The sequence below is a fragment of the Chelmon rostratus genome, chromosome 17 (assembly GCF_017976325.1).
Source record: "Chelmon rostratus isolate fCheRos1 chromosome 17, fCheRos1.pri, whole genome shotgun sequence".
NCBI classification, from domain to species: domain Eukaryota; kingdom Metazoa; phylum Chordata; class Actinopteri; order Chaetodontiformes; family Chaetodontidae; genus Chelmon; species Chelmon rostratus.
This window is the reverse complement of record NC_055674.1, coordinates 21,508,723-21,528,311: the sequence shown is the minus strand read 5'-3', so window position 1 is coordinate 21,528,311 and position 19,589 is coordinate 21,508,723. Positions and strand designations below refer to the sequence as shown.

Below are 19,589 nucleotides of genomic sequence, written 5' to 3'. Positions count from 1 at the left end.
AGTGGAACATGAATAAGCTTGTCTAAAATTTTAAAGATGAATTAATAATTATATTAGATTAGTTTCTGAAATATTTACAGCAATAACTAGCTACATTTATTGAAATATTGGGTATTATGTAGAACGGAAACACCACCTAATAGTATTTGATCGAAATTTAAAATATATCCATAATGTCTGTCGATAGCTTACAAAAACAGTAAACATTACGTTTTTTGCTTAAATTCGGTCTCATAAACGAACCCTTAGAAACCGGAAACAACACCGGAAGTAAGTAGGAGTGAAACCTCTTGCTCCTCGTAGAACAAGTTAGCTTCGCGGACTCGTGTCTACGGCGCAGGTATCACGGTTTTCTGGTGGGAGGGAAGCTAGCACGTTGCTTTTGACGTGGAGTGGGATCTTCCTGCCAGCCTTAACGCTTTACTGTCTACCAGATACCATCTTACAGGCTTCAAAGTTACGACTGACATCCTGAACGCCACTCAACCACGAATACGCGGCGCTGGGGAGATTTGTTTCCTCTCTGACTTGTAACTATTATGGCTGGTAGCACCATCAAGACAGTGCACGATATTTTTCAAAGCATGGAGTACGGACCAGCGGCAACTTCCACCTATGCCACTGCACAGGTAAAGTTACCAGCCTAAATTAACTCATTACAGAGTAAGAGATACGACGGCTGTGGCTGGCGTTAAACAATATATTTTTGCTGCGTAGTGGCAAATGTTAGCTTGTTTTACTACTCAACAGAGTTAGCATGTCGCTCTTATGAGCCATGCGAAGTTCATTAACTGTTAACTGTTAGCTGACTGTAACTCACAAGACAAACATGTGACTTAGACTGTATGCTGCCGCTATAGCAACATTAGTATGAAATGTCAAGGGTGAAGCCAGATGTTTGGACACACATTTCCACCTCAGTGAAATCTCACCCGCTGATTTTTAAGAGTTGAATCAGGATCATCCATCCCTCAGAGTCAGATCAGAGTCAGATCACTGCTGTACGCGAGTGTTCAGTATAAGACTTGGTCAGGTAATGTTGATCTATGTTGTTTAGGGGTCAGAAAAATGTTCAGATAGCCCAGTACTGTGACTAAATGTGTTGTCATAGTGTCTTGGGAGTGGTGAAACTCCTCCAACGTTGTTCTACAGCCAACTTCATCCCTGTAGTCTGCCTTTCTGCTGTAACAAGAGACTGAAATAAGGACATAACATTTGCAATATTACAATGCGATATCAGAGCTGCTTCAGTTTGGTGCCACCTGAAGATGAGCTTGGTGGACAGTGAAAAGGTCAGATCTGTACTTTGGTCCTCTGTCTGTAAATAGTTGACACACTCGCCTGGTCTACCCGACTTGTATTGGTCACTGTCCATCAGAGGTGGTGTCTTCCTGACCAATAAAATGTGAGCATAGGTTTGGGTATGTCCCATGTTCAGTGTCAGATCAGCCTCATTCAGAGGCATTAAGAGGTTTTCATTGTTGTTCATTTTAACAAGCCTAGTTCAAAGTGGAATTCTCTGAATCTGAAAGCATGGTGACCAGTTTTATGCATTCCTGTTGTCTCATACACAAAAAGACAGTTGTTACTTTGAAAATGTCAGCATTTCAGATACACCTTTCCACGTGTGAATTTGGCTTTTTGACATCAGGGACGCACCGATGGCTATTTTCAGTTCCGATTCCATCCCAATACCTGAATTTGGATATCTGCTGATACGAGTACTGATCCAATACCAGTGTTTAATGTGTGGAAGAGACTGGTCACTCTTTAATGTGCAAGGCAACATCACGCTTGCCTTAAACACTGCTTTCCTATCTTTATAAAACATGTAAAAGAAATGCATAGATATACATTTACTGAATTGTTATTCATTATTACAATAATTACAAGTGTGCACCAGCACTGGGTTATTAAATTATAGAGTCTCAAACTGTTCCAAACAAACCTGATAAATGAAATCACAGTTCACACAAGTGGTATAAACAAGTAACTTGGTAAAAAAAACAACAACAAAATATTAAAATAAAGAGGAATCAGATTTCTTTGTGAAGAAAGTGAAGAAGAAGTGTTTGAGGCAGCACTGGACTGATATCCAACGTCAGCATCGGATCAGCTGTGCAGCTGATCACAAACTTTTTTGGGATCCTTTTTTGTTTTTCATGGCACCCGTCTGTGCTAATTAGTTAAATGTGTTGTTCTTTTGTTGAGAAGTAAAATGAGCTCATCTGGGTCATTTTGAACTGTGTTGAGATTTATCAGCATTTCTTTGAGCTCCGTTTACATCGTTTACATACATACATAAATTAGAGTTGTATTTCTGACTGTTGTGTACCCGAAAAAACTCACTTGTCGCAAAGTGTGTCATGTTACTTTGACAACTGGTGAGCTGTCATATCATCAGTGTTTTTTGTTGTTGTTGTTGTTTTTGCTGCATTACTGCATATTACACAGGGTCTTAAAATGTTTTTTCTTATATCTTTCTTTTGGATGTTTGGAAACATACAATAAAATGTAATTAATGTAAATGTTGCCTCGGTTTTGTTTTAATGTGGTGAAAAAATGAAAATCAAATTTTGTAGGAACCTTGGCCTTGGCACTGTAGATGCATGCCTTCCTGACCACCTCATGATTTGAGCAGGTCTTAATGTCTTTAAATGCATTTTGGATGTTCTTGAAGCTGTATTCAGAGCTGCCTACTCTTCATCAGATCACCCAAGACTACTTAGTCATAGCCAAACCCCCTGCAACCACATGCCAGCGTCAGAGACGGTTTCAGGCTTTGTCCATATTGACAGTTATTTTCTCCTCCATCAGGCCTGGCTGGATCACCATGCCCGTTCCCTGGGTCTGTTCGTCGATGGCAAGTTTGTCTGTCCTGCAGACAGACAGAGTTGCTCCCTGGCCGATTCTAAAGGTAAGAGCGGATTACATGGGCAGCTTGTGCAGCTTATAGTGAGCTCATTTGGTAGAAGTCAAAACTTCCTGACAGCATCTTAAATGGCAGATCATTAATACAGTTTGACTGTAAAACACAGAAAGTGCTACATTTTATATTCTGTGTGTTTGACATTGTCAACCTTTGTATTAGAGTGTCAGCATGCTACATTTATTTACATTTGGCATCATTTAAGGTGTGCCAAATTTGCTATTACCAGTTCCTGTTGCAGTGTAACATGGATGTGCAGACAACTTAACACTGGATTACTAAAGAGAGACTAAAGAAAGCTTATAAACAGGAAGATTCTCAAGCAAGTTTTAAAGGGATGTCTTTTTTCTACGATTTCTAAGATGATTTGATGAGTGTTTATCCTCAGTGGATGGAGATACTCTATCCTTGGGAAGTGTTAGTCACACTTAATCTAAAAATATGTGTATCATGTTTGTGTGGACAGACTTGACTGAAACTTGTCACCGCAGTGAGGCAGCTTGCATGAGTCTGGGCGTAGCTTCATGAATGATATTTCTTTGAATGAAATGGGATGAAGAAAGTGACACATGCATGTTTTTGTCACTCCTCTTGACTCCAGGTGGTAATGTGTGCAGCACAGTGTGCGCTGTGGAGGACGACGTTTCCCAGTGTGCCTCCTCTGCTGTTAGTGGACACAAGGCCTGGAGTGGCCTGACCTGCTACCAGAGGGCCAAAGTGCTGCTCAGGTACAACAAACCCAACACATGTGAGGAACCTCAGGACCGACTGTTTCAACCGCTGTCCTAACGTGGAGGTGAATGTCCGGGTTGCCTGTCCTCCTCTAACAGGTTGGTGAGCGTTCTCGGGCAGCACGGACAGTGTGTGTCGGAGCTATGTGAGCTGTGTGGGGCCTCCTGCTCGCCCTCCACCCTCGTCAGACTGCTGCAGTACTACAGCAGCTGGGCTCAGCTCAGAGACACTCTCATCACCAACTGGACCCCATTGGGTGAGGCTAAAGTGGGGAGTTTACGAAGGAGCATTTGCTTTAAAAACCTATTTTCAGTAGAATATTTGTTGAATTTTATTTGTTTGTTTTTCCTGTTTTCCAGGTGTGGTGGCAGTAGTTGTCTCTGATGACTGCTCTCTCTATTCCCTTATGCTCAAAGTCCTACCAGCACTGGCCATGGGTAGCACACACACACACACACACACACACACACACACACACACACACACACACACACACACACCACTCAAAAGGTGTTGTGAGTTCTAACTGAATCCTGCTTTCTTCTAGGCAACTCTGTCATTGTTGTCCCTGGTCGGAGCAGCGGCCCTCCAGCGCTCCTATTGGCTCAACTCTTTATGGGGGCAGGACTCCCTGCCGGGGCTCTTAATGTTTTAACAGGAAGTGACGTGTCACTGGGTGCCAAAGTGGCACAGAGCCCCAGCATCAGCTACGTCACCTACAGCGGCAACAAGCAGGTGGGGGTGTGAGAAAATTGGTGTTGCATTCTTAATCAGAAAGTTGAGAGCCTCCCTATACATTTGTTATAAAGCTTCAAATACTGTTGTTAATGTTACCAAAACTTCTTAAATCTATACAACAGTGTTTGTCTCCTCCTTCAGGATGGGGTGATGCTGTGTAAAGCCACAGCAGGAATGGGGGTTCCCGTTTCTGTCTCCCCCTGCATCGGCGCTACGTGCCCCTTTATCATCTTTGAGTCGGCCGACATCGACAGCGCGGTGGATGGAGTGATAGAGACTGCCTTCAAGAAGAAGAGAGAGGTGATTTACAGAAATAAGTGTGAGAGCGTCTCTCATGCCATCCCGTCAGACCACCTCCGCTCTAGCAGCCCTCTCCTCTCTCCCCTCAGGTCCACTGGGTGTTGTGCGTGCAGGAGAGTGTGCTGGACAGTGTTGTGGCCCGTCTCAAGCTCCGGATGGCGGGCATGAAGTGTGTGGCGCTGCACAGTGATGGAGACAGGGTCCTGGTGGATGCTGCAGTACGGGAAGCTCAACAGCAGGGGGCCACGGTTAGCGAGAACCACGGAGAAAAGCTGTGCTCAGCCGCAGTGACGTTCAAAATGAGTGAATGACAGTAGAGGGAGTTCACACTATGGCTATAACTTAGCTGATGGAAACCAACATGACTGGAATTCAATTTTTCTTTTAAAAGTTAAAATACTTTTAATATCTAATATTTGGACATCGGGTGGATGGAGTCATAAGCATTATTATACAAACCACAATGATGGATTTCAGCCAGGTAGACCTGTGACCACTGTTTTCAATCAATCAATCTTCCAATCAAGGACTATGATGGAAATAAGTCTTAGACTGCAGAGTGTGCGTGTGTGTGTTCAACAGTAGGAGACTAATTTAGAAAACTGTTTGGCTAGTTAATTATTTGAAGCTAACTTTCCTCCTAAAACTCCACCAGTCAGTGCACATAATGTTAATCATCTACAGCATGTGTTGCTGCTGTAGTATCACTGTATGAACTCCCGTAACGGTAGCTAAACAGTTAAGCTAACGCTAACAATCTATCTCACGCTATATAGAGGGTCACAGATGTCATGCTTCTGTCATAATAAGGTTATCTTCAGCTTTAAGTCTCTTTGTGGGACAACAGTGGAAATGTCTTGGACTTCATAACATTATCCTTAATATTTTGTAGACATGTGTGATTTAATGTCTCTTTTCTCATAATCTCAAATACAAAATGCTATTAATAGCGTTAGTTATCTGACTTTGTTAGCAGTAGTTTGGTGGCTAAAATGCTTTAGCTACTGGTACAAGTTTATATGATGATACTACAGCAGTATTCACTATGTGGATGATTATTATTATGTGCGTTGGCAAATTGTCGTGGGGGGACAAGAGAAAGCAGACAAATTATTACACATGTGCAAAGACAAAAAGTTTAAAGCTAATTATGAGCTGAAGCCTATAGGTGTTTCTTGTTGATTTTTCTCTCTGGTCCCCAGTTGGTTCAGTCCTGCGCCGCCCCCCCTTCGGGTGCCCAGTACCCTCCCACGGTGCTCTGCGGGGCAGCCCCCTCCTCTCCATTTGTGGTCAGCCCCTCACCTGGACCACTGCTGCCTCTCATGACCTTCAGAAGCCACACAGAAGCAGTGACCCTGGGTAAGGCTGTTCTCTTCCAATGCTGGAAGTTCATTTTCAGTTTTTAGATGTTTTGTGGGACACTTGTTAAAGATATGATTCATGAGTTTTTCTGTCACATAAAACAGGTTTCAGAGGACTTTGAATTTTGAGTCACGTTAAGAGTCTCTGCTTTATACAGGAAACCACAGTCCTCATGGCCAGGCAGCCTCCATCTGGACTGAAGACCTCACCTTGGCTCTGGAGACAGCTAAGAGGTACACATTCAAACACTCATACATGTCTTCTTTTCAGTTTCCTCTTCTTTCCCTCCTTTTATTTGGTTTTTGTCTTTCATTACTTTTGCCTTTGCCTGTTCAGTCATTTTGCCTGTTCAGTCACTTTGCCTGTCTGCTTCCAAATCATGTTATTTTCTCATCTCTCCTTTCTGACTTGCCTCCTCCTTCTACTTCTAGTGTTTCTCTCCCATGATGTTTTCACAGGCAACACAAAATGATGCTGTATTTACATTGCTATTATTACTTACTAAGACTAAGACATCAGACATTTTGACATGTCAAAGAAAGACAACATGTGGAATCAATAACATGAATGGTGTCTGCATTCCATTTAGATGAGCCAGCTCCAGGCTCTGATGCTGTGCAGAGCTTGCTGGGCTACTTAATGGAATGGAGCCATTGTTAATTGTATTATTTACACCTGTGTGTTGTTGTCTGTTGTGCAAAGGGTCTGTTACTCCTTGCTGATATTTCCTTCCTCCTCCTCTGTCCTCAGTCTGTCAGTTGGCTCGGTGTGGGTGAACTCCCACTCTGTGTCTGACCCCTGTCTGCCGGTCTCTGGTCACAAAGACAGCGGCACCTGCACTGACGGAGGACAGGAGGTGGGTTTCTGTCGTTTATCACACAGTTAACACTTGAACAGGAGACTGCTGTGGAGCCCCAAAACGGACTAAGCTGTAGTAGAATATTTAGTGCAGTTTACGTACGTTTGTTAACAAATGATACAAACAACATATATCTGTACAGCTCCTTTTAAATTGATTGTACAAGTGTTAATCCTGTATTTTATTTGGATGTAGCTGTGGTGGCTCTGTGGTGTCTTGCTCGTGGTTTGTTGACACTCAGTAGTTCTTTTCACTAAGCTGAGATGTCGATGCTGTCTGACTCAGAATTCCAACTAGAATGCTGACATGAACGTTTGTCAGTCACTCATAATTACAGTCTGAACAATATAACATGAATGCAACATTAAACACACACACACACACATATTTCACTCTTCTGTTTATCTTCGTATACTTGTTTTCAAGTTTTCATTTATTTTGTCTACTGTTTGGTGTTAAGGAAAATAATAAAATCTGTTCACCTCTTTAAACCTACTGATCAGAGGTTAAAGGAAAAATATGAAGCTGTTTCTTTTCACACTCCATTCTAATTATTTATTTCTTTTAGATTAAATAAACATAATATATATTTTTATTGTATACAGTTAGATTTTTCACTTGGCTGATGATCCTTTGCTACATTTTGTCAGTTTCGGGGCTCCATACATGCCAGCCACCGTAGGGATCAAACATAACAGAACAGTCTTTCTAACCACTATGCAAAGTCTTGTGCTGAATGATGACCTCCCCTCTGCTTTCTTCAGGGTCTGTACCAGTTTCTACGCCCGCCTTCTTCCTCCTCTCCTCTTCTACCTCGCTCTTCCCCTGTCTCCATGGACTACTCAAAGTTTGGAACTGCAGCATCCCCAGCTCTCATTCCTGATGATTCAAACCCTGCCAGGTGGGTTTATAATGCTCTTTTTACTTAAAGTGATATTTTTAAGGATCACAAGTTCACATGTATCTCTCCCTTCCTCCCTCTTCTCCCCTCAGTGCTCCACAGTCCTACCCTCAGTTTGTCGGCGGTAAGGCCGGCAAATCAGCATCTGGCTGCAGTGTGGCTGTGCAGTCCCCAGGGGGCAGCCGTGTGTTAGCCTATTGTCCCGATGGCGGCAGGAAAGACGTCCGTAACGCTGTGGAGGCTGCGGTCAAAGTCCAGCCTGGGTGAGAGCTTTGCTGCACAAATATACACAAACTATTGCAAGTATGGCTAACAAAGTCCAGCCAAAACACACAAAGAAGTGCATGTTGTTTTCAAAGCTGACTGTGGCGTCAAAAGAAAATGATAAACTGCCTGATAAATAATATAACAGTAAATAAGTAGAACTAAATGAATAAAATGAAATGAATTATACAGGTATAGAAATTAAATTGCTTAGTTACAAAGTGAAACCAGTGCACCTTGATGATACCCAAGTCACTTAAAACCAAACAAACCAAAGGAATTTATATCAAAGTGATAAAGGCACAGGTATCCACAGGAAATGAAATTCACCCTGAATTCTTTATCTGAAAATACTTTGGACCTTGACCCTGTATGTGTGCCACCCTCTATTATAACTTCGTATACACCACCCTGATTTTTTCCCAAATGTAAAATCTGTAAACCTCTGTGTGACAGTAGCTACGCACCAGTTCTCAACTACGAGTTCGTCCTTTTTAGGCATACTCTTGCAGATTTTAGTTAAAGCCTAAGTTTTCTTAAACTGTGTGTTGTTCAACCGGGCAGGGCATCATCTCCACCAGCTGTTGTGCTAGTATGTCCCAATCTAATCCTACTAATCAGATTCTTTCTTGATCCTCCATCAGTGACATTCTCATTCCTACTTCTAGTTGGGGCTGATATTAATGCCTTCCTTTAACATCTCCATCCCTGAGGCTTTCCGATTGCTCCTTCATTATTGACAATGCCAGCTCTGTTTGTAAAGGCCTGCCACTGCCTTCACATTAAAATGTGTTTAATGCATTTGCATAATAAGCTCACCACTCTAACTAAACCGAGCATAACAGGAAACTGTATTTAATGTGGATCGCTTCCATCCACTTAGGTCAGTATCAGCTCCAATATTCAACCAATCCATCTGGATTAGTGTCCCTTCATTCATAATCATTTTCGCCACAATGCTAATATGCCAAGGGCCTCACCAAAACCAAGCCCAAAGATAGCATGTCTCTGTCCAACTCATGGATTGCTCACTAAATTCAGCATCCTCAAAAAGATTTACATGAGAGTGTGAAATGTTGCCTTTGTCCCACAGTTTCATTCAGTGCTGTCACAGACCATCAATGTGCAATTCTTCAGTTTGTCTCAGGCTGAAACGCTCTGCTGTCCCTAGTTAACATTTAACACCTACTCTTAAGGCTAAACAGAGCTTTAAATCCTTTAGAGGTGAAATTTTCCTGTCATAAAAGACATTTATGCAGGCTGTCAGAGTCTCATAAGGACACACATGTATACGATATGGAAGGTATTTCAGCGAGCTGTGTGTGTTTATCACCTGTCAAAGTCCAAGTTGACACAAATTTGCTGAGTCATGCACAGTCTTATCAACAAAGTTGATAAGAGTTTGATGATCCTGAAATCTGGTAAACAGACAGCTCTTCTTGTGGATGCATATTGCCCATTTAAAGAACAGTGCATGATGGTTTTCCTGCAGGACATTCAGATTTTAAGTTTTTAACCACCATCATCAGTCTATATATTTTCACCAAAACAATGCAAATAAGAAACATACAGAATATCATGTCAGTGTTGGCACCAAGCCTTTTCATAATAACTTCATGTCTTTTAACATCCTCTTCCTTCTCTAGCTGGATGAAAAAGAGTCCGTCTGCCCGCGCTCAGTCGCTCTACTCTCTGGCCAAGGGCCTGGAGGCCAAGAGGCGGGACATAGCTGTGTCAATCAATGCTCAGACTGGTGTTACAATGGACGAGGCTGAGAAGGAGCTGGAGCTCAGCATCAGCAGGCTCAGTGATTGGGCAGCTTACTGTGACAAAATCCAAGGGGGAGCTCCGGTGAGGCTTTTCCTTTATACACACACACATATATATATATATATAATACAAAGTGTATAAAAAGCATTTCTCCAAATGGGCAAAACGGATTATTGTCAGGAAGACTGGTAGCATTTGATGATCTATAAACTGTATTTATATCTTGTTGTGTTTGTCTCTTTCAGCCTGTGCCACAGTCTGGCTCCGCTCTCTCCCTCCCTGAAGCCCTGGGAGTCGTGGGGGTCGTCCTGCCTGACAAGAATCCCCTCCTCTCTATGGTTACACTTCTTGGGGCAGCCATCGCCACTGGCAATGCTGTCATCATGGTCCCCAGTCAGAAGTATCCACTGCCAGCCTTGGCATTCATTCAGGTAGATGTTATGGTGTTGAATGGGCTTTGTAGCAAGTTGGTTCAGGGGGGAGGAAGGTATCTGCACTTTTCAAGTATGCTTGGCTGAGATGGAAAAGTTTGTGTAAATAAAACACAACACACTGATAAAAACATAAGACGACAAACTGCAATGGAAACAGGCTTAGCGAATGAATCCTGAGGTGGTTTATTGAGCCAACTGGAGAATTATCTCTACCACGTGTTTATTTTGATGAGCCAGCTCATAATAATAGCTTAACAGAAGTGGATGGAAAAATACAAATAAATTGACATTTCTTTAGCACATCTTCTAGAAATTTGTTGACATGAGGTTTGACAGACAAGACAAGTACAGCTGATTGTCATCTGCATAGAGGTGGAAAAATATATTAGAGTGAAAATTAAAAATGCAATGCTAACATAGATAAAAAAAAAAAAACATGGGGGCAAGAACAAGCTCCTGAGGTACACCATAGTCAAAACAGCTACATCAGATATGTCACTACTGCCACTGAGCTCCTGTCTATGTATCTGTAAAAGACAGTTTTATTTTTATAGTCCCTTTTCTTCCTCCTCAGGTGCTCCAGTCTTCAGACGTGCCATCAGGTTTGGTAAATATCATTACAGGAGGTAGAGACCAGCTGACAGTGGCTCTGGCTAATCACAGTGTCATCAAGGCCATCTGGTACTGGGGCAGCTCTGAGGTGAGGACTAAACACATACACCAGTGCTCAAATTTTGTTGGGAAACACAGAGCTCTTATCACCCAGCCCTACCACTTATTATCATCTTCATCCCTGCTCTTTGTTTTCCTGCCATAGGGCTGTCAGTACCTCCAGTACACCTGCACCAGCCCTCTGAAAATCCTGCGCCTGTTCTGCCAAAAGGACGAGGAGGGCAAAGACGGAGGGAAGGACTGGACTCAGTCTCATTCCTCGTTCCTGGAAGAGATGTGGAGGAATGCTGTCCAGTGGAAGAGCGTCTGGTTTCCTACTGCATAAGAAAACAGAGGGAGGGAGAAAGACATCAGCCTGAAGAGTGAAACTGTGACCTGTATGACGTAGATTTAAAAGGAAGGATCAAAAATTAACTGTGACCACGAAAACTATAAGATGTCAGTGAAATTTGTGACCTGGCTGAAAACACCATCCGACTTATTCATGTGATTCATATTAAGATAAGGGCCCTGTTAATATAATAATAATAATAATAATATTGAATATGCATTTGATGGCTATGGTGCTAAAAGATATCCCTAAAGTCTGATAGCATCCAGGACGACCTTCCACACAGTGATGAAACTACACAGTGGATGTGCTGGACGTGAACTGGGCTTTATTAAATGTAATCTGTAACCCCACAAACTAATGCAGTTAGTTAATGAAACACTAACGCCTGCCTTTGGAAGTAACTCACCGTTGCTACCCATGACAATTTAGCAAGCTAGTTAGCTTGAAATTCTAACCGTTTAATCAATTTCTTAGACTTTTGTTCATGTTTTTGGCTTTGGAAAGGCAATCACTGCCATGTATGGTAATGGTAGGCTGTGATTGGACAATATCTGTTGGGGGAGGGGCTTTGCAGATTGTTAGAGTCAGAGTGGATTTATTATGTTTTCATTGTTTTCCACAATATTTTTGTCTTATTTTTGGAAAAGCCTGTGCGTGAGTGATTTGTTCACACATATTATAGCCAAATATTTCTGGAGTAATTAACCATCTACTGTCTATAATCTGAAGCATCCGGCAATGTGGCACTAAGCAGCCAGTACAGGACAAAATGCCAATCTGACATCAACAAAAGAAAAAGAAATCTTCTAACCAAGGAAATGTTCACATCAACTTACGCAGTACAGCCATACACTAACAGGTATTTTCAGTAGCTTTCAAAGGGTTTCATCAGCCCCAAGGTCATATTAAAATACCTGTAAATGAATATACAACATTAAAATTAAGTTGAAGTGTGAAACTCTGTCCTATTATCTTTTATCTGAAATACAGCTAAACAAAATGTAAATGTTCCCTCCCGAGGGATCAAAATGCTTCTATAAATCAGATCAGTATCCTGTCAAACAAAAGTTCATGCCTTTATTGGCTTTTGCATCATGACTCTGCCTTTTTTTTTTTGCTAGAATAAACAAAGGTGCATTCAGGGACAGAGGGAAGCGAAGGCCAGCATTTATTTAACAGGCTTTGGAGCCATATGAGAAAGTAAGAGGTTAAGTACATGAACAGATTTAATTTTGAGGTAATGGCAGGAGAAGCCTTGGAGACTCTGGGTTGAACTTTGCAAAAAAAAAAAGAAAACAACAAACCATGAAGCTCTTAAAACAAACAGCGGATTTGAAAGGTTTTTATTAAAAACTTTAAAATACTTTGATGAAGGTCATATGCAGCATAGCTAATGTATTAGAATGGTATCCAAAAATGTCAATATGCCAAAAAGGTAAAGATCTGTAAGTGTGTTTATTACATATTCCTTCTGTACAATAAAGACAGCCAATGTAGGGTACTCTTCTCACCCCATCTTCTGCTGTTGCTCTGCTGTTCTTGCAATCATTCACATAAGACCAGATGGCTTTCAACCGCTATCTTCTATTGGTCTTCATACCTCTGCTTGCTTTATTACAAGCATCTTGACTCTAGGTTCATCAGTTGTTCTTCCAGGCAGACCTGCAGGTAGCAGAGTCCTGCATCAAATACTATTCAAAAGACTATAGATATTTGGAAGTGACGTATCGTGTCATAGAGACATGTTGGAATCTATAATTGTTTCAACGAAATATCTCAGTTGTAGTAAAACTAGTATTTTTTGTACTACAAATGCATCCCTTTTTTTCATTCTACAACTTGAAACCTCATCTGCCTTAGAGGTCTGTCAACGACTCAGCAAAAATCATTTCTACTCACTCTAAATATGCCAATGTTTTGTACTGTATGTCTTAATTACTGTATGACAATACTGTAGCTTTTAGTCATGGAAGTACACTTGGAGCAAACATTCCCAGTGAAATCTAGTGTTTTTCCATGTTCAAGTTCACATAGTCAAAAAGTATTTTTTCTATTCCAAACTGTGTTTCCAGAGAATGACACTGTGCACCCCACTGTCTAAAAGCCATAATTAAAAGATGATCATCTAATGAATTTATACAGTCTGTTGTCTTCTTTGAATTAATGTTGGTAATTATATGATCTTTCTTCAACTGTGATTTCAGACCAAATACCTACGAAACGAATGCAATTCCCATGCGCCTCAGTACTATGTCTATAGTGCTAATTAGCAAATGTTAGCATGCTAACACTACAATAAGATGGTTGAATATGGTAAACATACTGTCTTAAGCATTTTAGCATTGCCACTCCTTTGGACCCGAGGTCCACTCCATAGCCATGAGTTCAGGAACCTCTAAACCACAAGCAGGTCTGTTTCACTGTGCCAAAACCAAACTGAAAGTTAACTTTTAACTGACCTTCTGGTGGTCTGGCAGCGATCTGCTGGAACAATCGCTAACTTTAGCTAATGTCAGCTATCAGGCCTAAGATAAGTCAAGCCATCTGTCATCTGGATTTTGATGGTGTGTACAATGCGGTGCTTGGAGCGGCCTAAAAGGAGGAAGAAATCATTTTAAGACCACATTTTAAATACCACATAAAAATGATGCTGCACACGCACGACTATGGCTTTCACAAATTCACCTGGAACTCCAACACCACAAATAAACCTGTATCTGTCTTCCATTGTTTTTCACATAGAACTTGACATTAGCTATGATAGCTGACAATAGCTCCGTTAGCTGACATTACCTAAGGTAAAAAAAAAAAAAAAAAAACAGTCATTGAAAAACATTCAGAAAAAATCAGAAGATTGTCATTGAAACAATGAAAAAACACCAAAATGAAATCATTTTTAACATTTTTGTTTTATTTTTCAGTGCCAATACATTTTTTCAACGACAGATTTGATTTTTCATGCCAAAATGTAAAGTTTTTTACTTTTACATCAGTAACTAATGAGAAATGTTTGAAAAGAAACACACAGTTCATGTGCTTGATATTTTTTCAATACATTTTGAGTCTTTTTATTTTACTATTAATACAGTGAAACATGGGAAAACGTGGGCAGTGATGAGACTGAGGTCACTTTGGTTAAAACATACAGTTTTTGTACCGTCTTGTCCAGTCTGGTTCCTGTTTTTCCCTTTCTTGTTCTTCTTTTTTTTTCTCAAACTGGTTCCAGCCTGCACAGCACTGAGGTTCCAGTCAGACATTTCCTTGGTCACAAGACTCCTCCCTCTTACTGTCACCCTGACTGAAACAGAACAAAGTAAGGGGAAGGATGGCCTCGAAACTGTGGAATGCTGAGTCACAACAATGACACAGCACAATCTTCAGTTGAACCTGATATCTAGATACTTCTGCACAAGACTGACAAATTGTGTTGTGTTACACACTACAAAATAAAGACAGATGTTGTCTAAATTGCTAAGTCAGTTTTATATTAGTAGCACATAAAGTGAGTATAGACGCACCACACTGATGCATCTCTGCATGTCTTCAGCCCATCCTTCTTACATCTATCTGTGTGTGTTCACTGTTTCACAGAGCAGCCTTGAGGTGTGAGATATGTATGAGGTAGGTATGAGCACGGTCACAGATTTGGCCGAATGCAATAACGTCTCCTTCTAACATTTTTCCATGCAGGCTGAACTCTTTAATGCAGGAGTGGTACTACTCCAGTGAAAATTGTCATCTGCCTCTAAAGCCGACAATCACATGAGTGTTTCTAGACCAAAGCTCTCCTGAAAAGTACTGTGTAAAGAATATGGGTAAGATGGGGTGGCAGCAAAGTGCCTCGGAGGACCATGATGAATGCAGGAGAGACACCAAAAATGCCCTCAAATTCACTGATTTATTTACAATAAAGGCATTCATGGCCAGGCATCTAAAAGACAATGCAGAGACGGCTGCAATGTATGTATCTTAATGTATCTCTAGATGCTATGCTGCCTACCAGCAAAAGTGAGAAAAGTATATTGAAATATTAACAAACCACCTTTGAAATACATGTTACTGTGTGCAATACATTTTCAGTGAAGTCTGTGTTAGTTTAAGGGGTGCATGATGTTTTCTTTGCTCTTGGTTATATTTTTCCTGCTCAAGTGTTTACCTTAGTGGCAGACGTGGCTAGTGCACATGTTTTTGTTAAGGAAGCAACCACTCTAAGACCTGAGACGATGAACTTTATTAGCTTAATATCCGCACATTAGCTCTGTTCAGTTAACACAGCAAACGTTCTTGCTATAGTTTTAGCAGATACATGACTGCTGCAATTTCATACTAACGCAGGACAATCCCACAGAAAAAAAGCTACCTTCAACAGGATAACAGTTCAGGTTTGATTGAATTGTTGGGAAACGAGGTATCAGGAAGCGGTGGCCGCAGAGGATAGTGTTATGTAAAAGAACCAGTGTCCTTGTGATGTGCACAGGTGCTGAATATGACACGAGTTCAGACTGAAAGGCCCTTTAAGTCCACCTGGGCTCGGCACTTTAAACAAAGCACAGCTGTACAGGTGGAAAACTACTGGCTCAAAGTGCTGCGTCAGTTTATTATAGTCAGATAGAGGCAATAATATCAAAGCTGATCATAACATCCAAGGTTAGATTAGGACAAACACATGTAGGTTATATTAAAATCAGATCCATACTAATTCAAAATATACAGATTACAGTATAGTTCGCCCTGTAATCTGACCCGTCCTTTTCAGGTTTAACTGAATGTCACTTACCTCAGATTAATCAAATATGTTGGTTGATGTTTTACTCCAAAGCCTTTTCATTGTGTGGACATGAGCTTTTATAGGACACTTGACTTGTTCACCATAATGGTCCCATCCGTTTATTTCCTAAACTGCTCACCCTGTTCATGGTCATGGGGGGCTGAAGCCTATCCCAGCATGCATTTTGGCAGGAGGCAGAGGACACCCTGGATACAGACAGTCAGTTCAGACTTTATGGGAGGAAACTCACACATGCACAGGGATGAAATGCAAATGTTGTCTTTTTGTTGAAAGGTTCATTCGTCCTTTCCTCCATGTAGTCAACACGTAGTGAATCCCTTATCCCAAAAAGTTCATCCCTGGCAGTGAGACTCTTTTTCATAAAAAGAGTTTTATTGCAACAGGACTGTGGCTCTTTTATTAAAAACTTTGCCACCTTTGCAACTTTGCTCAAAGATATAGTGTAAATACAGCAGCTTGTTGTTTCAGCAGTGATAGGACTTTTCAGGCTGTTCAGACGGTCTCGCAACAGTGCTGTGGTGTTGAGTAATGCAGTAAGAACCACCTTGGTTGAAAACACGTTATCAGCAGTTTTTAGGTGCCGTGGTGTATTTATGAGGTGAAACAAGTTCAGTATAATAGCAGCTCTATAGGCCTAAAGTTGACTACAATGTGACCGGCCAAGTTCTGCAGGCTACCTGAGTGTATGGGGAGTGTTACTCAACAATCCAGTGCTCGGACAGTTTACAGGGGAAAAAATAAAAAAGGCAAGACCAAAAATCAGTAAAATCTCCATAAAAAACTCAAGTTATTTTACAGCCTTGCCATCTGTGTTTTCAAGTGTCATGTGTTTTGAGATGAGACAGTTTGGACGCAGTTCCTATTTTAACATGGCCTGGAGTATTGTAGTTAATAGGTATGCAGTAGCAGAAAGTGTACAACATTTTTCTTTTTCTTTTAACAGTTTTTTATGTTGTCTTTATATGTGAAAATAAAACTATACGATTTCACAACCTGCTTTTATGCACATGTCTTACAAACATAAAAGTATTCTGTAGTTTATTCTGTTTGAATTTCAGTTCAGATGAAGGCAGTGTGTTGTGTCCTGCAATAAGTGCTTCGTCATGGTGGGTGACTGGCTGCCTGCAGGTCGGTCTCAGTCAGTGGAACATAGATTACGGATTCTCGTGAATTTGGAGGAAATAAAAATGCAACTTCATCGCCTGTCATAGCCGTCCGCGGTCATGTGCTGCCTGAGCTCAGTGATTGGCGGAAATGTGCGGAGTGACGTCACGTCGATCACGAGGTCCGCATGGAGTATAAAAACACGGAGCGACGCTCCTGCCATTTCACAACAGGGAGGAAAATCCTGAGGAGTTCTTGCTTCAACAGTGTTTGAACGGAACCTCTCCTTTCGTCCTTCTCTTATTTCGACTCGTCTGCCTTCCGGACACCGAACAACAATTTTCTACTTGAGCACTACTGAAAAAAGTCGCCGTAAAGCTCTATTTTTGTACTGTTTTGATAAGAAAAAGCACAAGAAACGCCAGCCAAAATGGAGTCCCAAGTGCGTCAGAACTACCACCGCGACTGCGAGGCCGCCATCAACCGGATGGTCAACATGGAGCTGTTTGCCTCTTACACCTACACTTCAATGGTGAGAACAATATCACGTTAAAGTCACTGTTAGTTAATGAAGTAATGTAGCTTTTCATTATAAGCTCGCCATTTCTGCATTTCTCGGTTGTTTATCAGTGATTGGCCAGCTGCTATCTAAGGAGTGTTTCAGCACCCACCCACCTGACTGGATTGAAAAAAAAAATGCTGTGTCATGCTTAGGCTGCTTGTTTTCCTCACCCTCATCGTCTTCCATCTCCGTGCTTGTGTTTGTGTAAACCGACTGGAAGTCATGACTCATGTGCCTGACAGCTGCCTGCTGACTGCTGCTGTCTCCTAATCACTGTTTGTGTCCCCCTGTCCCCCACAGGGCTTTTACTTCTCCCGGGACGATGTGGCCCTCCCAGGCTTCTCCCACTTCTTCAAGGAGAACAGTGAGGAGGAGAGGGAGCACGCCGAGAAGCTGCTGTCCTTCCAGAACAAAAGAGGAGGACGCATCTTCCTCCAGGATGTCAAGGTCAGTCTGGACCAGAGAACTGGTCCTGTTGTAACAGTACAGATGAACTGGGATTGACCTGCTTTGTTGTTCCCTCCCATTTTCAACCAATTCTGAAATTCTGTCTTTGTTGTGCAGGATAATATGTTCAGTGTCTATACTATCATGCTTTCCAAAATCAGACCTGAATTAAATGATTTCCCAGTAATCAAATACCAGAGCTAATCCCTGAGCTTGTTGTGAGACAGGGTGCAGTACTGGTGACTCATATCGTGCCCTGCGTACACAAGGCTCAATATAATGAGTGTTCAGTCTGCTATAATTGAATGTTTTCTTGTGTAGAAGCCGGAGCGTGATGAGTGGGGGAGCGGGCTGGAGGCCATGCAGTGCGCCCTGCAGCTGGAGAAGAACGTCAACCAGGCCCTGCTGGACCTGCACAAGCTGGCCTCTGATCATGGAGACCCTCATGTAAGTTGTGGTAAAGAGCCTATAAATGCCAAGAGGTTTGCAAATAATGGTCCTGGTTATAGTTTTTAATGTTTCCTTAACAACCATTTGTTCTCATCCCGTCCTCAGCTGTGTGACTTCCTGGAGAGCCACTACCTGAACGAGCAGGTGGAGGCCATCAAGAAGCTGGGCGACTACATCACCAACCTCACCCGCATGGATGCCCACAACAACAAGATGGCGGAGTACCTGTTTGACAAGCACACCCTGGGGGACAAGAGCTAAACGCAGAGCTCCAGGGTTGAGCCTCAAATTACAATCTGAATGATACGCCGGCTTTAAACTAAACTCACCCTTCTACTCCTGCTGTTCATTCACAGTAACTCTAAATCCAGTCTGCTGAATCTGAAGTAGATATGTTCTGGTGTCGCAGTTTTAAATGTCATGTAGGAGGATGGGTACTGGTTCTGAGGGTTCGGGCTGAGATGGTCCTCCACAGAGTGTTTTACTGCTTTCTGCCTCGCCTGCCTGCTGTCGAGCTTTCATGGTTTTGACTGTAGCCTCTTTACCTGTAAGCCTCCCCTCCTGTGACATTTTTAACGATGGTGACTTTCTGATCTGTACTTAATCTGAATAAACATTCTGAGCTGGAATATGTGGGTTTGTCTCATCTGTTACATGAACTGTTCATATTGACCTTAAAGCTTGAGGAAATGTTTACCAAGCAGAGCCATGAAAGGGACATTACCCTCTGGTGTACAGTTGGAATGAAAGTTGGTTTAAATAATGGGTTAGTCCTGTAACATGCTCAACACATGAACACCCTTTAGTCTCCAGAACTTCACTGACTGGATTTCCTTCTGACAGCCTGAGCCTTCCTGCTATAAGCAGTGCCAGCTCATGTCCTTCAGGATCGCACACTATTATTTCTTTCACATTTTCTCTGAATATACAGAAGACTGCAAG

The 19,589-nt window shown here is 41.8% G+C and overlaps 2 protein-coding genes across 2 annotated transcripts; both read left to right on the top strand.

The window, feature by feature from the left end:
• Nucleotides 1-331: 331 nt before the first annotated feature.
• On the top strand, nt 332-12,648 carry aldh16a1 (aldehyde dehydrogenase 16 family, member A1). The gene is made up of 17 exons (XM_041956846.1): nt 332-629; nt 2,818-2,917; nt 3,531-3,657; nt 3,760-3,917; nt 4,021-4,098; nt 4,209-4,396; nt 4,541-4,699; nt 4,789-4,947; nt 5,902-6,058; nt 6,219-6,294; nt 6,812-6,917; nt 7,685-7,821; nt 7,914-8,084; nt 9,732-9,936; nt 10,101-10,286; nt 10,864-10,989; nt 11,107-12,648. Exons 1-17 carry the CDS (start codon nt 540-542, stop codon nt 11,284-11,286), a joined length of 2,403 nt encoding a protein of 800 aa, XP_041812780.1. The 5' UTR covers nt 332-539; the 3' UTR covers nt 11,287-12,648.
• Nucleotides 12,649-17,422: 4,774 nt separating this feature from the next.
• LOC121621430 (ferritin, middle subunit) lies at nt 17,423-19,276 on the top strand. The gene is made up of 4 exons (XM_041957902.1): nt 17,423-17,720; nt 18,051-18,197; nt 18,519-18,644; nt 18,753-19,276. Exons 1-4 carry the CDS (start codon nt 17,619-17,621, stop codon nt 18,906-18,908), a joined length of 531 nt encoding a protein of 176 aa, XP_041813836.1. The 5' UTR covers nt 17,423-17,618; the 3' UTR covers nt 18,909-19,276.
• The last annotated feature ends 313 nt before the right edge of the window (nt 19,277-19,589 follow it).

What these genes read in the sequence shown, in the direction of transcription:
- aldh16a1 (XM_041956846.1), top strand. Translation starts at nt 540, where the DNA reads ATGGCTGGTAGCACCATCAAGACAGTGCACGATATTTTTCAAAGCATG. An exon ending in CCTTCAAGAAGAAGAGAGAG is followed by an intron (nt 4,700 to 4,788) that starts GTGATTTACAGA and finishes CTCTCCCCTCAG; the next exon opens with GTCCACTGGGTGTTGTGCGT. An exon ending in AAATCCAAGGGGGAGCTCCG is followed by an intron (nt 9,937 to 10,100) that starts GTGAGGCTTTTC and finishes TGTCTCTTTCAG; the next exon opens with CCTGTGCCACAGTCTGGCTC.
- LOC121621430 (XM_041957902.1), top strand. Translation starts at nt 17,619, where the DNA reads ATGGAGTCCCAAGTGCGTCAGAACTACCACCGCGACTGCGAGGCCGCC. An exon ending in TCTTCCTCCAGGATGTCAAG is followed by an intron (nt 18,198 to 18,518) that starts GTCAGTCTGGAC and finishes TTTCTTGTGTAG; the next exon opens with AAGCCGGAGCGTGATGAGTG. An exon ending in CTGATCATGGAGACCCTCAT is followed by an intron (nt 18,645 to 18,752) that starts GTAAGTTGTGGT and finishes TCCCGTCCTCAG; the next exon opens with CTGTGTGACTTCCTGGAGAG.